At 39.0% G+C, this 15,011-nt stretch overlaps 1 protein-coding gene across 4 annotated transcripts in view; it reads left to right on the forward strand.

Moving 5' to 3' along the window:
* pigg (phosphatidylinositol glycan anchor biosynthesis class G (EMM blood group)) overlaps positions 1-15,011 on the forward strand; it is a 94,287-nt gene that overhangs the window by 45,886 nt on the left and 33,390 nt on the right. The window contains exons 11-12 of one of the 4 annotated variants that reach the window (XR_014089246.1): positions 10-10,443; positions 10,567-11,101. The exons of 2 other annotated variants lie outside the window; for them this stretch is intronic. Coding sequence is in view for 1 of the 2 variants with exons in the window: in XM_008419822.3 (XP_008418044.1) it covers positions 10-22 (13 nt within the window). In the remaining variant the exon portion in view is untranslated. One more of the 4 variants, XM_008419822.3, reaches the window with a different exon arrangement.

Consider the following 15,011-nt stretch of genomic DNA (forward strand, 5'->3'; position numbering starts at 1 on the left):
CAATGACAGGAACCTGATTTAAAGAGAAGCGCCTTAATGCACCGTGATGCAGATGAGTTATGGAAGCCATAATGTGTGTCATCCGGGACAAACACCGAGACCACATCATTAACTGAGATGATGAACTACTTAACACTTGTGTGTGTTTTTGTTGCTTGTTTTTTTTGTTTTTTTTTTTCTATCTACGGTAAATCCTGCTGCTCCAAGGTCTCTTCCAGTCATAAAATAAAAAAAAAAACTACAAAAAATCTGACGGTGTTTTAAATTAAACTGATTACACACACCAGCGCGGCAGTGACTGTTGATTTAAATTGGCAGCCAACAAGAAGTGCCTTACTATCCACAGGCTTCTTCTTCTTCTTCTTGTTCTTGTTCTTCTTGTTCTTGTTCTTCTTGTTCTTGTTCTTGTTATTCTTGTTCTTGTTCTTGTTCTTCTTCTTCTTCTTCTTCTAGTCAAAGTCACAGCCCCACTTTTTTTTCTCTCCCTCCTGACTGGTGTAATTGATGAATTTGAAGTTTAATTTTTCCTACACAGAGCAGTGAGCTGCTTAGCGTAGTGAGCGTAGCAGAGATTAACTCGTATTTTATAGAGATAGATTACACACGGAGTGATTTATTCCACGCGTTTGTGTTTGTGCTTTTTCGATAATTACGGATGAAAAGCGCTGCATCCCGCCACAGACTGGAGTTTGAGTCAGTAGACAGCTACCTGAAATCCTTGAAAGAGCTTAAATTTTAATGAGGTGTTTTAAAGGTTTGGGAGGTGTTTGATTTCAGGGTAAAGTCCATGAAGGTGCTTGATATTCTAGTTTGGTAATAAAGTCCAATCTAACATTTGATTAAAGTATTATGTAGTGTCATGTAAAATCGACTTTTTCGAGCTTTACATCATGTTATGATATTATTCGATCAACAAAAACATACTTGGAGTGTTACCTTGATCTTTTTTTTATGCATGTGTTAGAAATATTTTAATCTCCCATGTTAAGCCAAGCTCCGCCTTCAAGACACAGCTCCTCCTCAGGGCTGCAGTTTCCAAACTTCCAAGCTTAGGCCTCACAGAGCAGCCCTCCACCGCCTCTCCTCCACCGAGCTCCTTCAGACTAGCAAGCAGCAATTAGCAAACACCTGTAGAGCTGCACATCTCATTATACCGTCTACTTCTCAGAGTATCGCTGGTAAAAACATTAAAGGGTTAATAGAGAAGCCACAACTTCCTGAAGGCGGAGTTTCAGAAAGGGCAGGAGCTTCTTAAAGAGACAGAGGTCAATATCTGATACTACAATCCACATTCAAATGTTGCATCACTGTCACATGACCAACCCTCTCCCCTTCACCTCTGGAAACAGCAACAAGATGGAAATAAATATTGGGTTAGTCCAGACTGATACTGATATGTAAAGAAAAAATAATATCCTCAGCAAATATCGATACATCCCTACTCCATATGTCCCACCTTTAACTTGTTAAAGATTGATCTATACAGATTGATCTGCATGACAAACAGTAGCTCTAATTGTTCATATTTAAATTTGTCAGCATGAATTACACTCCCTAAATTTCTTAACTCAGCTCTTTAAAGGGCCCTCTGCTCCCTTCTATTATTAAAAAAACAAATCCTGCGTGGAGTTAGCTTTTTTTTTTTTTTTTTTTTTTTTGATGTTGCAAACACCCTCTGGCGCGTAAGAGCAGAAAGAGCCGTCCCTCCTACATGCCCGAGCAATAATCAAGCATACTAGGTGCATAATCATGCTAATTTCCCCCCACTAGATGATAAAACAATTCATCTTGTGCCAGCCCTTCAGTGTCCAGTGCTTTCAGGAGAGTTTCTGTGTGCTTGAACTCTCATCCTGACTCGTGGCTTATGCTAATGAGAGCTATATCTAAATTCATGTATACACCTGTGCCGTATTTACATAATATCTTCAGTGTTTACTAGATGTTCTCAGCATAGTGAGCCCGGTTGCTAAGTGCTATATTTCACTCCTCCGACACTAGTTAGGCTCAGAGTTATCGTCGGCTGAACCCCGTCAGAAAAATAATGAGCGTTCAGGGTTGCGCGCGGCTTTCCTGTCTACTTTTTATGACCTTTCTTCATCTCCCTCCGGTACCTGGCCCTTTCTACCCTCTTTTTTTTATTTTTTATTCCGCTCTCTTCGACAGTCTCTTCAACCTGCTCTGCTAATTAACAGCTCACCCTCTCACCCCGTTCACCGACAGCTGACAAAGCCACGCGGAGTCTGCGGCTGCTTTTGATGATTGACGAGGCCTGAGCCAGATATCGAGCTTTTTATGTCGACCTCGAGACGCTGATTATTACAGCGCTGCTCTTCACAGGTTTTATTGTAGATTTAGACAAACGTCAAGTCTTCACGTTTCTGAGAACGCGACGAGCAGTTCATCGCAAGAGCAACAGTACGGGAGGGTGGAGGAGCACGCTGTCCTGCGGCAACACGTTGGGCTCAGCTGCGGATGCACCGATCCACTTTGTTCGCATCCAATACCGATATCAATATCTGAGGTTTAGCGCTGGCCGATACGATCCAATAACAAAAAACTTTGTAGAATTAACTTGAAATGTTTCTTTTTTTTTATTTTTTAATGCAAACATAAATGTACTCATTTATAAATGTATTTGCTGTACTGGTGAAGAGTTAGCAATGTCTTCACAAGCTTGAATAAACTTGCAAAAATAACACGGTTTTAATTTCTTAAGTCAACCCAATTAGGTGTACAGCAGTTTATGTAAAATAAATAATAACCCTGAAACTGACCAACATGGAGAAATAAACTTCCACAGCAAACCTTCTCTTCAAATGGTTCAGAAAGTACAATTAGAAATGTAAAATAAATGATGAAACATGACATCAGAGCACAAAGCATAGAATTGGAGCGAATAGATACTGTATGTCCTTATGGATCTTGCACATCATCACAATCTAGAATTTCATCGCTCCATCTCTGGACTCAGCTGCACCATAGAGCAGCGATCAGTTTTAGATCTGGTGCGAAGTTTAAATGTATCTATGTATTTATAGCTTCAAACGATGCATTTAAACCGTTCTTCTCCATTGTGGAATAATTATGATAGCAAATAACTTCCATAGATTAAAAAAAAAGTCGAACAAGTTTCAATCGCAGCTCAAAATAAACATCCACCCTAAGTAATATCCGTTGAAGACTCTTAATAGTTTCATCTCAGCCACATGATTTTTAGAAGCTTCTGGTGTAATTCTGCACTGAATAAACACAAAAGCTTACCAAATATTCTGTCTAGTTTCTAGTATAAATACATAAGTACCCTTGAAATAAGACACAACTAACTTACAAATAACTTTTCAGGAATATAGCGGCTTTTTTTTTTTATATCTCAATACTAACTGAATATTGAGGTAAAATTTCTAGTTTTAGAAATAAACACGTTATAAGTGTTATTTCACTCATAACATGGGGAAAATGTCTTGTTATAAGTTAAATTATCTACCACTGGAACTGGGCCTTTTTTAAAATCAATATCATGGAATTATTGACTTAAAACAATAAGTCCTGATCAGATCGCAATTGGTCCTTTAAAGATCAGAGATCGGCAAGAAAAACGCAATCGGTGCATCCTGAGTCTGTGGTTCTATTCACTAGTAAATTAAGATGAAGAAACAACGTTTGCTGTCGCCAACGCTTTTCAGTTTAAGTTTTAATTGGCTCATTTTATTTGTATGGGAATATATCACTGAGAGAAGGGGCAAAAAAGAAAAAATAATTACCATTCCACCTGCATGAGCCTCCGGTGTTTCAGGCCAGATTTGCTCTGTTCTGGAGTTGTGCTTGGGATGAAACAATTGGATATTTCAGCAGAACAGTGATCCCTAACACACACACACACCAACGGGCTTTGGGATGGATAAAGAAGGATGATATCGAGCTTTTAGACAGCCCTGACCTCACCTACATTAAAATTTATGGACTTTGCTGTAAAGCCAGGTCAGTGCCAGAAAAACCAACTGTAGCGTTTCAGTCAAAACGGATGAGTAGACGTCCGCCTCTCCTTGAAAATGTGGTTAGATTTCGATACAGCAGGAGGGTCAGTCTCAGTCTCTGTTGTGAAACATGTTTTTCACAACACTTTCTTTCTATCGCTGTGTAAAGTGGATGTGTGGGAAGAAACTTTGCATGACTATCTGTTTTTTCTTTTTTTTGTGGATTTCTCCTTTTCCAAATCCACCTGACACCTCCCTGACTCCCTCCTCTCTCTCTCTCTCTCTCTCTCTCTCTCTCTCTCTTCCTCTCTGTACCAGCTGCCTTTTTGCTTTGTTGTATCTTTCTAAACAGCAAATGGATTTGAGAACAGGAAGTGTTACTCATTTTGAAAAGGCTACAAGAGGCAGACTGAAGGATTTGCCTTTTCTTTTGTTCTCCTGCTTTTTCCTACATGCAAATAATCCATGCAGAAGTATTCGTAGCGTCTAGAGCAGTGGTTCCCAACCCCCGGTCCGTGGACCGGTACTGGTTCGTGGACCAATTGGTACCGGGGGCCGTGCAAGAAATAATTAAATATTTCCGTTTTTTGTATTGAGTCTGGAGGATCTTTTATTTTGAAAAACCTTTAACCGGATTCTCTCGGTTCCGGTTGCGTGCCAACACTGAGCCCACAAGCACCAAAATGAGTAAGAAACAGATCAGATGTCTTTGTAAAGTTTCTTTGCAAAGGGGAAAAGGCCCAGAGAAGAGACAGGAGAATGGATTTATCCCGGACCGGTAGGTGAGTCCCACATTACAAGCCCGCTCTGCATAACATGCGGCGACCGGTTGCTAGTGAGGCAATGAAGCTTCAAGCTGCTTCGCCACATAGAGACCAAGCAGGCTGTGGATATAAGCAACACTTCGGGTGTCACTGTCTCTCGTCACTCCCTGATGGGACCGTCTCGTTGAAGTGAAACAAGCTCAGGGCTCCCGTTAGTCATTATCCTGAGTTAAAATTTTCATGAAAGTAAAATGTTCGTTTTTGTGGAGTATCTGTATCTTATTTTGAAGGGATATGTAAACGTTACCATAGCCACCAGAGTCAGAGAGCGTTTGGGCAGTGGTCGACAGGAGATGAGTAGAGCTTGTGAGTCTTAAGTCTGAAGGAGGATTTAAGAATGTCAGCCGATTCTCCAAACCTCTGTGACCACAGAGCTGATAAAAGTCCAACAGGTTCGATCGGTTCGTGTCTCCAAGGCAGGAGCAACACAAACCGATTCCAGTCACGAACATCCCGATTCCAGAGGATAATCCAGTAAAACCCCCAAAATAGCATATGAGAATTTAGAATAACCAAACACGGATGACTATGTAGAAGCAATAGTGATAGTTTGTGGAGTCATTTTAAGAGATAAAACACGTAACAAAAAGAAAAGGCGGTTGATAAAAGACGAAGGGAGCAGCCGCTCTATTTGCTGCACTATGATTTGGAGGTGAATATGTTTTTTTATAGTTAACATTTTTAACTGAATAAACATATATAATAATGACCTTTACATATAATAATAAACATTTCCGCATATCATCTCTGATGTCCACCGGACTCACAGTTGCGCGATATGTTTGGGATTCTCCTCTGTTCTTACGTCACCGCACTTTCTGATTGGCTACTTGTCACATTCAACAGGTTGTGTTCTCGTTCCCAGTCAGGGAAAACCCCACAGGCTGCGATAAAAAGGCAAAGACGATGCAAACTGGGTATATTCAGGATTTAGTGGGAACACCAACATGCAGAAGCCTTATCTGACGGTTCATCCCCCCGACCCCCAGGCCACAGCAAAATATTCCAAGTCTTGACCGGTCCGCGGTAATAAAAAGGTTGGGGACCACTGGTCTAGAGCATTTCCACGTTCTGCCATGCTACAACCGCAAAGTTCAGCGTGTAATGTGATAAACCAACTCAAACGAGTGCATGATCTTTAAAGCAACAGTATGTAACTTTTAGAAAACATTTTTTCTTTCTCACTTTGTTGTATAAGACAGTTAATCTGTGAAAAAAATTTAGCTCCTCTGTTTTTTCCCGGCACTAACTGCAGTAATACACCACTCGGTCACAAACAACCAATCAGAGCCAGGAGGAGGGTGTTAGCGCCGTCGGTCAGGCTTTCAGACAGCAGAATGCTAAAGCTAGTTAGCATACTCACAAATGATGGCAGATAAACATTTTTTCTGTTACGGTAAGTTGTTTCTCTGCCATTAGCACATTTAGCAATGTGTTCATGAGCATGATTGACAGCTCATGAACCCTCCCCCTGGCTCTGATTGGTTGTTTTTGACCAGGAGCTGTGCTTTGTTTTTCTTTTTTTTACAGATTGCTATAGTAGCTCAAGTGGAGCAGATTACGTGTCTCATGCTACGCTGTCACGATACGGTGACAGTTTTAACACGTTAAAAAAAAAAACAGATTAAGAAAAAATATATATACTGTGGCTTTAAGTGTTGGTGCAACACTTTCGTTTCTGTTCGTCTGCTCCTGAGCTACAAAGTAGCTCATCATCATCAGAGTGTGAATGAATGAATGAATCGTAGTGGAAAGAGCTTTGGAGTCCTCTGACTTGAGAAAGTGTGATATAAATACAGATCAGTTACCTTTTTTTTTTTTTTTTTTTGCCAATTTTTTTGTAGGCCCTAGGTTAATATTAAACCAGCTTATATTGTTGTAACATGATGAAAAGCTCAAAAAAGTGAATTTTACATAATGCTGCCCCTTTAAACATTGACAATAACTGCAGCAGAAACAAACAGAAACACACAGTAAAGGTCACAAAATGTGTTTCTTGGGAACAAATGTTCCAGCAGGAAGTCGCTCCACATCAAAGCAGCCGGAGCTGCCAGAACCTCTGTACATCACAACCAATTTCTGGTGCATTGTTACCAGGTATAAAGTCCACAACAAGCCTCCACGGTCCGCGTTTGTGTTTATGCATTTACACCTGCACAAAAACACAACATGACCCATTTTACCTCGGCCCGCTTGATCCAGAGAGCGACTGGTGGTGCTGCTCCCCCAATTTAAAAATATGCATGCATACAGATCCCGCTTAAAAATGGAAATGTATTCAAACTTGTCTCAAAACACCTGTGAACTCTCACAGACACACGTACTGATGCGCACGCACACACACACACACACACAGCACACTCCAAGGATTCAGCTTTATTACCCAAGCGGTAAACCACTTTAGAGCCACATTTCAAAGACGATTCGGCGTTACCAGCAACCTCAGTGAAAACCTTTTAACAAAGGATCGTCCTCCATTTACTCTCTGCATTATCTGTGATTGCTGAGTGTGCTGTAACCAGGTTACAGCCTCGGAAAAGGAGGTCGTCCTCCTTATAAATCTAACATGAGGCTAAAGGGAAGAAGAAATGACATCGCCGCCGAGGTTTCGCAGGTATCCACCAAGTGGCTCCAAGGACTAATTAGATGTTTTTCTGCAGCCGTTGTTTTAAAGTCCCACTTACCCCCCAGTTGTCACTTGGGCGTGTTCGGCTTTGTCCCAAATAGGAGGAGGAGGGGATTCTGGGGGGGTGTGGTGTCTGCCTGTGGCGCTGAATTTCCTGCTCTGGCTGATTTGCAGTAAGTGCCAGCCTGATGCGGGTGATTGATGAAGGGGCTATGCCAAACATGTTAAGGGGATTGGACATGGTCTTACCTTTTCCTTATCCGCCTGCTGGTGGAACACCGGCGCTTGTTACCAAGGTAACCAGAAATCCAGGCAACTCGACAAGCTTCTATTTTCCGTCCTCTGTTACTATTAAGATAAAAGAAAGCATTAAGCTGATCAGACGAGGGTGATTAATCTCCTTGTCTTTAATGTCTGCAGTTGCCAAAAACATCCTCTTGAACCTCTTTTTTTCTTTTTTTGTCAAACTACTTGTCTACGAATAAATTATAAATGGAAGGAAACTGTTTTTGTAAAACAACAAACATGCTCAACCCTTCTCCATTGTACATTTGCTCTCTTCCTATTTCTATTTGATAACTATAAAAACAATAAAAACAAACCAGTTAGTATCTAGGCACTGTTCTTAAACTTTTTTTTTTTTTTTTTAGTTAAGTATTTTTATGAATTAAAGAGATAAACATGATCAAAGCTGCTATATTTAGTTTTATTGAATGTCATTATTCCGAAGCTCTGGGTTTCCATTTTATTTGGTTCGGTTTGTCATATGGGCTCCCTGACTTTCATAAACAAACCAACATATAGAGCTGTGAAATAGGGGTGGGCATTTATCATTTATCTCAATACATTTATGAGAAGAATTTTGATTTATCGTCATAAATTTAACTTATCAATGGTAAATAAAAAAACAAAACTGATAGAATGTTTGGAAGTGTTAGTTTCCATGAAAACATCAATAAATATGATTAAATGCATAGTTGTAGGGCTGTTGTAAACGATTATTTTAGTAATCGAGTAATTTATAGATTTTTCTTACGATTAATCGAGTAATCGGATAAAAACGATTATGAAATAAAATATTGGTAAATCTTCCATAACACCAGTGTTACTATCGGATATCAACATCAGTCTATTTTTTCCACATTTGAGCTTCCCTACCAGTTACTTTTTTGTAGACCGGGGGAGCAATACGGGATATTTACGGCTCCTCGGTTCAGAAACTCATCTACCAGCCATGTTCCGCCTCCCGTTTGTTCAGACCGGGATGATATAAGTTTATTGTGCGGTTCGTCCGTAAAGCTGCTCTTACCCTGTAAGCATCAACCCTCAGCCGCCCGCCGTGTTCAGTCTCTCCGCTCACCTGTATAAATCCTCCTCAGCTTCTTCCCGCCGTTCAACCAGCAGCTCCGGAGCAGAAAGGCTGCCAAACTCCCGGCATCGCGTCGGTCATTTTAAGGATGTTTATTGGTCCCACAAAAACGATGAAAACCCGGAATTATCACCAATCAGTAAAATCCCCGCGGGCCGAACTTGAAGATTGGACGTTATGCCGCTAACACGTAGCTTCCGTCAACAACTCAGAGGCGGAAGTCAGAGCTCCGCTCAACGCAAATAATGTTCCGGCTGAAACACGGTGCGCTAAATGATAAAACATAAATTAACGAAGCTTCGAGGCAGGTAAATTTTCCTCGAGGAATTTTAATAATCGAGGTACTCGAATCACTCGAGGAATCGTTTCAGCCCTACATAGTTGTGTGCAGTTTAGTGATATAAATATAATTTTTTTAATTTAAGTAGCATCCAGAAGAAGCCTATTGTAAATGGAGATATTCTTCAAGAATAACATTTGCGTTTTTGGCGTTACGAATGATGTGCCATTCAGTCACAGTTGTATGGTTACCTAAAAAATGACATAAGGTTTCTGTAAATAAAAACCAACAAATGCATGAAAATTGGAAACCAAACTGCAAAAGGTGTTGACTATGAATATGCTGCCTTTATTTTGACTAATGGTGACATATTTTTAAGTAACTAAATGCAATGAGAAGTGAAACTTAAGCAAGTAAACCTCAGCTGAGGCTAAAAGAAGAGCAATTTATCCAGAATGTTGAGTTTTGGTGGTAGGTATTTATTTACAGCTGAACTGCTGTGCTCACACAGCAAATTAAAAAGTATTAAATGATTTGGTGTTAGTAGACTTTGTGCAAAAGCAGAGTTAATTTTACACTTAAAGAGTCACATTCTGTTTATGCAACTCTGGGGTGTATATTATTAGTAGTTAAAATCCAGTGTTAAAACAAAGTGTTTCCGTATCAAATCTAGAGGTGTTAAAATAGAATCAATAACTCTTTACTTCTTTACTCTGAACTCCACCAGCGGCTCTTAAAACTGAAGGAGTTAATTCATTGACTCCGCCCCACAATCACAGATTCCCACAGAAGCGAAGCGACAGAAGCCAAGTCATTTCAGGACTATTTACTTTCCACCTGTCTGAGTTATTTACTGCGCTTGGTAAGTTATTTTTTTTTATTCTGAGATGGTTTATAACTATTATTTTGAGTTGAGCTCAACCTGTATGATAGACGTCATTTTCGCCACATGGCTCGGTGTTAGCATATTTAGCTTAGCATGCCGAATGTTAGCGGAGTATAAGTGTTGGAAAAAATCAACCCGGTGAACATTTAATCAAATTATTGTCTAACTTGAACAGATCCGTAATATTCTGGAGTATGTTTTTCATGATGTTGAACGTTTACATGCATATTGGTCAGATTTATCAACCTTTCTGGTCGATTTTTTTTCCTTTGAAAAAATGTAAAAGGCTTTTTCACGTTGAGAGCATTATTCCCGCTGTTGTCTTATTATATACGTTTTGCAGCATGTTTTAATCCTTTTATATCCTTTTTGTATATATTAGAACCAAGTCTGGTTGAGGATGAATCGCCAGTCGTCAGCCTAACCTCCCCCTCCCGATCCTTCCATGGATTCTTCGAAGATTAAAGCTCCAAAAAATGATTATGTAAGTGTTAATATCTCTGAAACCCTAAATTTCTGTAATTGAGGCTTGCTGTTAGAGTTGTAGTAAAAATTTATTCCTTCGTTCCATTCCTCATTGTTATGTTTTTTGTTTGTTATGATCCAGAGACAGACACTAGCTGTCCTACTCAGAGAGTAGGACAGCTAGTGTCCTACTCTCTGAGTAGGACATGCTCCTCTACTGATGCAGTAGAGGAGCATGTTGGCGTCTCCGGCCAAACTTCACAAACAGCCCAACAACCTGAAGACAATCTGTTGGTGAGTGGACATCTCTCTGGTGGAGTGCAGAGAGAAACTGTCTCTCATCAACAGAAACTGGGGAAGAAATGATGGATCTGATTATCAGGTTGGTCTGTTATGTAATGTACATATCTGGTAATCTACCTGTTAAATGAAAATATGCTCTGTCATATTGCATGAACTGCATTGCATTGATAGAGGCTTTACTTTCTCCACCTTGTACTTTGAATAATTTTATGCATATGGTATTGAAGAAAAATGTATTGAGCATGCTGCATTTTGTATTGCACAGCTGATATGTCAGACCTTTTAATAAGCGATATGTGAATGAAAGCGACATGTGAAACATGCACATTATTCCACATTGTAATTTGTTTTTTAATTATGGTGCACGTTTTGAAATAAATGCATTTGAGAAAATCATTGCCTCTTTATTAAATGTTTATTTTCCAAAGAATTTTTAAATGTTCAAAACGATAACGTACCTATTTAATATTAATTACAAATAACTCTTAAGAAGTTAAAGAAGTACTCTGAGAGTTAATATTAAGATCTAACACTGAATTAGTGTTAGTAAGTGTTAAATTATTAACTCCAGCAGATTTGATATTTGACACTTTATAAGAGTTCAGGTACCAACTCTCCAAAAAGAGTTAAATTAACACTTTTTGGTGTGGACTCATATAGACACTTTAAAAGTGTTGAAATCAAATCTGACAGTGTTAATCTGGGCCTCCTGGATTTGCTGTGCAGCTGGAGGAAAACGCAGTCAGGACTAATTTTAGGAACAATAGCTTGAATTTGCATAAGAATGCCCATATAAGGAGACATTGTTGTATCTACTGTTGCAAGTAAAAAACTAAATCAAAATAAAGAAAATTTTGGTAAATACATATTTGTATTTGTGTTCTGGTTATGGTTCTCAGCACAAAATTAATGACGGTTGCTTATGTGGGCCTTTTGGGGAGAAATAAATGCTGACCCCCTGGTTTAGATATATTAAAGCATTTGATAACTTTTATTAGCACGTCGTTTAGCACGGTTAGCATTGTTAACTGCAGCAGTGTTGAAATATAGGCTGTCTTGACTCAGCAGTTTCCTTGAGGCTGTGGACATTTTCAGATTTGGCACGGTGAAAATTTAAAAGAATAAAACATCACAACAGGAAAAAATAAATAAAAAATTCACTCAAAAAAAATCTACTTTTTTTGTAAAAACCCGTCAATGACCACATCTGATCCTTGAGATTTCACATTTTTACCGCTTGGCATCGCCCACTTCCAACCCAGCAGAAAAACGCAACCCAAAACAGAAAATCAAGCCCAAACTGTTGCCAGCGTTGATATAAATAACCCATTCTGAAAGTCTGCATCTCCTACAGTGAAGAGCTTTAGTCTGATTTGAAATTCTGATCATAAATGACGTTTCTTTTTTTCTCCCTATCCGAGGGATGGAAACGATTCTGTTTTTGAGACATTGTCTGTGTAGAATCCCCTAACAAGTTAAAGTATGATCTAGTGATTAATGATACATCTAGGCAGCAGTTATTACTCTATCTGCTTTAATGAATGTTTAATGCTCTATCTTGCTGGATGAATTTGATTGTGGCAGTGCCTGCAAAAGGACTCGAGTTCAGCAGTAACAGAGTAACAAAATATTCCCTTGATGAAATCTTTTGAACTGTTATTTTGTTAGAAAGATGAACCTGGACATAACTTTCCAAACATCATCAGCCTCCTTATTGTCTATGCTCTGATAGAATACCTTTTGTAACCCTTTTTGTTGTTCTGAAAATAGCAAAAGAAAGATATCTCTGCCAATATGTTGGAGCAACGACTTCCTGTTCATTGCAGTATCTGGACTCTTGCGCTTTGGAAGCAAAGCGCAAGTCAGACAACATTTGTCTTTCTGACAGTGCTGCGCAAAAATATTCACTCCCCTTGAAACTTTTCAGAGTTTTTTTGTCCTTATGTAACAAACAGAAGCTTTTGTGCGTTCTATTGGGATTTTATGTGATGGACCACATTTCTATTGACTGTACAGTTAAAACTTCTGCCACGGACTCAAGTCTTATGATTTTCTTTCTGTGTCGTTCTGTTTTTAACTCCCATCCGTCTTCCGTGTCGCCTGGACGCCTCGGTTTTCTGTTGCTTTGCATTCTCCTTTGCTCTTCTGTACACACCAAATTAGGGCTGTTGTAAACAATTATTTCAGTTATGTAGTAATCCATCAATTATTCTGACAATTTATCGAGTAATTGAATGAAAAATTTGATACAATAACATATTCTTTAATCTTCTATAACAGCTGTATTAACATCGGATATCAGTATTGGGCCCAAATTTTCATTTTGGTGTATCCCTAATAATTGCTTTTCCCTAGCTTAGAAAATTAACCCATAACAATAATAATAACTTATTTAAGTCATCCTGGACCAAAATGGCATAAAATCTGAAATTTGTCAATTAAAAAGTAAAAATAATTCAGCAGCGGACTCGATGACACTTTTTAATGTGTATACTCCAGGTTTTAGTATAAGTATTCATCTTCAGTGAGTTTAAAAGATGAACTCTCACTTTGCACAGCCATCTGCAGCTTTTATGTCCATGTTGACGGCGGGATTTGGCACATTTGTCACACTCAGAAACACATCTGCCAGTTTGTACCGCCATAATACGCTCCGCCACCCATTAGTTGCAACCAGGATGGTAGGAAATTTATTTTCCGTAAAGCCACGGTTTGTCTGCTAAGAATCAGCTTCAGCACCTGCCGCGCACTTCTCCGCTTCAACTAGGCAGCAGGGTTATACTAGCTTTGGTTTTGTCATTATGGTTTAGCTTTATTTCCTTGAAGCATTTTGTTTATCTAATTCAGTTAGTTTTAATTGGTCTTTAGAGTGTGTTTGCTAGTTTTTGTTTATTATTATTTGTTAAATATTTAGTTTTAGTTTAATTTAGGTGCAGAATAGTGATTATGTGGAAGAATACTGAGTTATGAATACAGCAGAAGATACCATATTCAATTATTATAGAACCAACGACTGCTGTCCAACTTCTGCTGTCGCTATATTGCGCCTGAGTAAGTGCCGCCTGGAAGAGTACGGACCACCGTAATTTTCCAGCAACTGACGTAAACTGTTTGTGTGGGCAAAAAAATTCATTTCACATCAGTTTAAAAGGCTAATATATAAATTCATAAACACAAAAACGAAGTATATTATATCTATATAAAAGCATGCCATATAAACACATGATATAGTTCCACTTATAGTTTTTTCCCCTTTACTTAGGTTTATATTTATTTCCGTTAACAAAACCGTATTCTCAATTTCAGTTTTCATTATTTTGTTCGTTTTAGTTAACTATAGCACCCTTGCTAGGAAGCGTTGATGTTCTTCCCTGGAGAAACGCTATCCTATTTCAAGCAGACATTTTAAGGTTCTTGGTCCCCGGAAAATTGATGAAAACTCAGACATTTTCATAAGTAATAAAATCCCTCCGGAAACCCCAGACAGAACGTGAAAAGTGGATCCGGGAAAACAGATCCATCCTATTTTGTGCTAGTCGCGCTTAGTGTTTGTCTGCAATTTATTGGCGGAAGTGCGCAACAAACAGTCCTACCCAAATAGAAAATAGTAAAACATAATTAAGCTTCGAGGCAGATAATTTTCCTGGAGCATTTTTAATACTCAAGGTGGACAAATCAGTCAATGAATCGTTACGGCCCTGCTCTAAATTATACATCTTGCTTTCTTTAGAAAAGAAAACTCAACCCGTTTCACCTCAAATGAACCATCACACGACGGGGAGATCCAGTTGAAAGAAAACTTTCGCTGTCATTTTTTAAGGGCTTGTAGTTTGAGAAATTGTGTAAACAGCAATTAGCTTTAATTGCTTTGAGAAGGAGGACAGCTTGTACGTTTAGCTTGGGAAATGCCAAGCCCAAACAAGATCCCTTTCAGCTTTCAGAGTTTGGCAATCCCTAAGTGTTGGGGAACATGTGTATCGCTTCGGGCTAATTTACATTGATGTTCTTCATCAACATGCCAGTTCCAGAATGGCACAAATTTCTTGTATGCAAATGTCACATCGTGTCCACATCAATTTTTATATGTAGATGGTATGATGGCGTCAATAATGACGGCTTGTAATCACAGACGAGTGCTGTAGGTCAGATAAATTAGTATGTGATTTTCTCTCCCCACGCTAGTTATCATATTAATGGCACCAGCGCACATCCATCACCGTACAATCCAGCACAGGGCCTGGACTGCTTTTTTCCCCCCTTTGCATAAAATAATAATGAATGTTA

This window comes from Poecilia reticulata, chromosome 10, assembly GCF_904066995.2.
Source record: "Poecilia reticulata chromosome 10, P_reticulata-male-v2, whole genome shotgun sequence".
Taxonomy (NCBI): domain Eukaryota; kingdom Metazoa; phylum Chordata; class Actinopteri; order Cyprinodontiformes; family Poeciliidae; genus Poecilia; species Poecilia reticulata.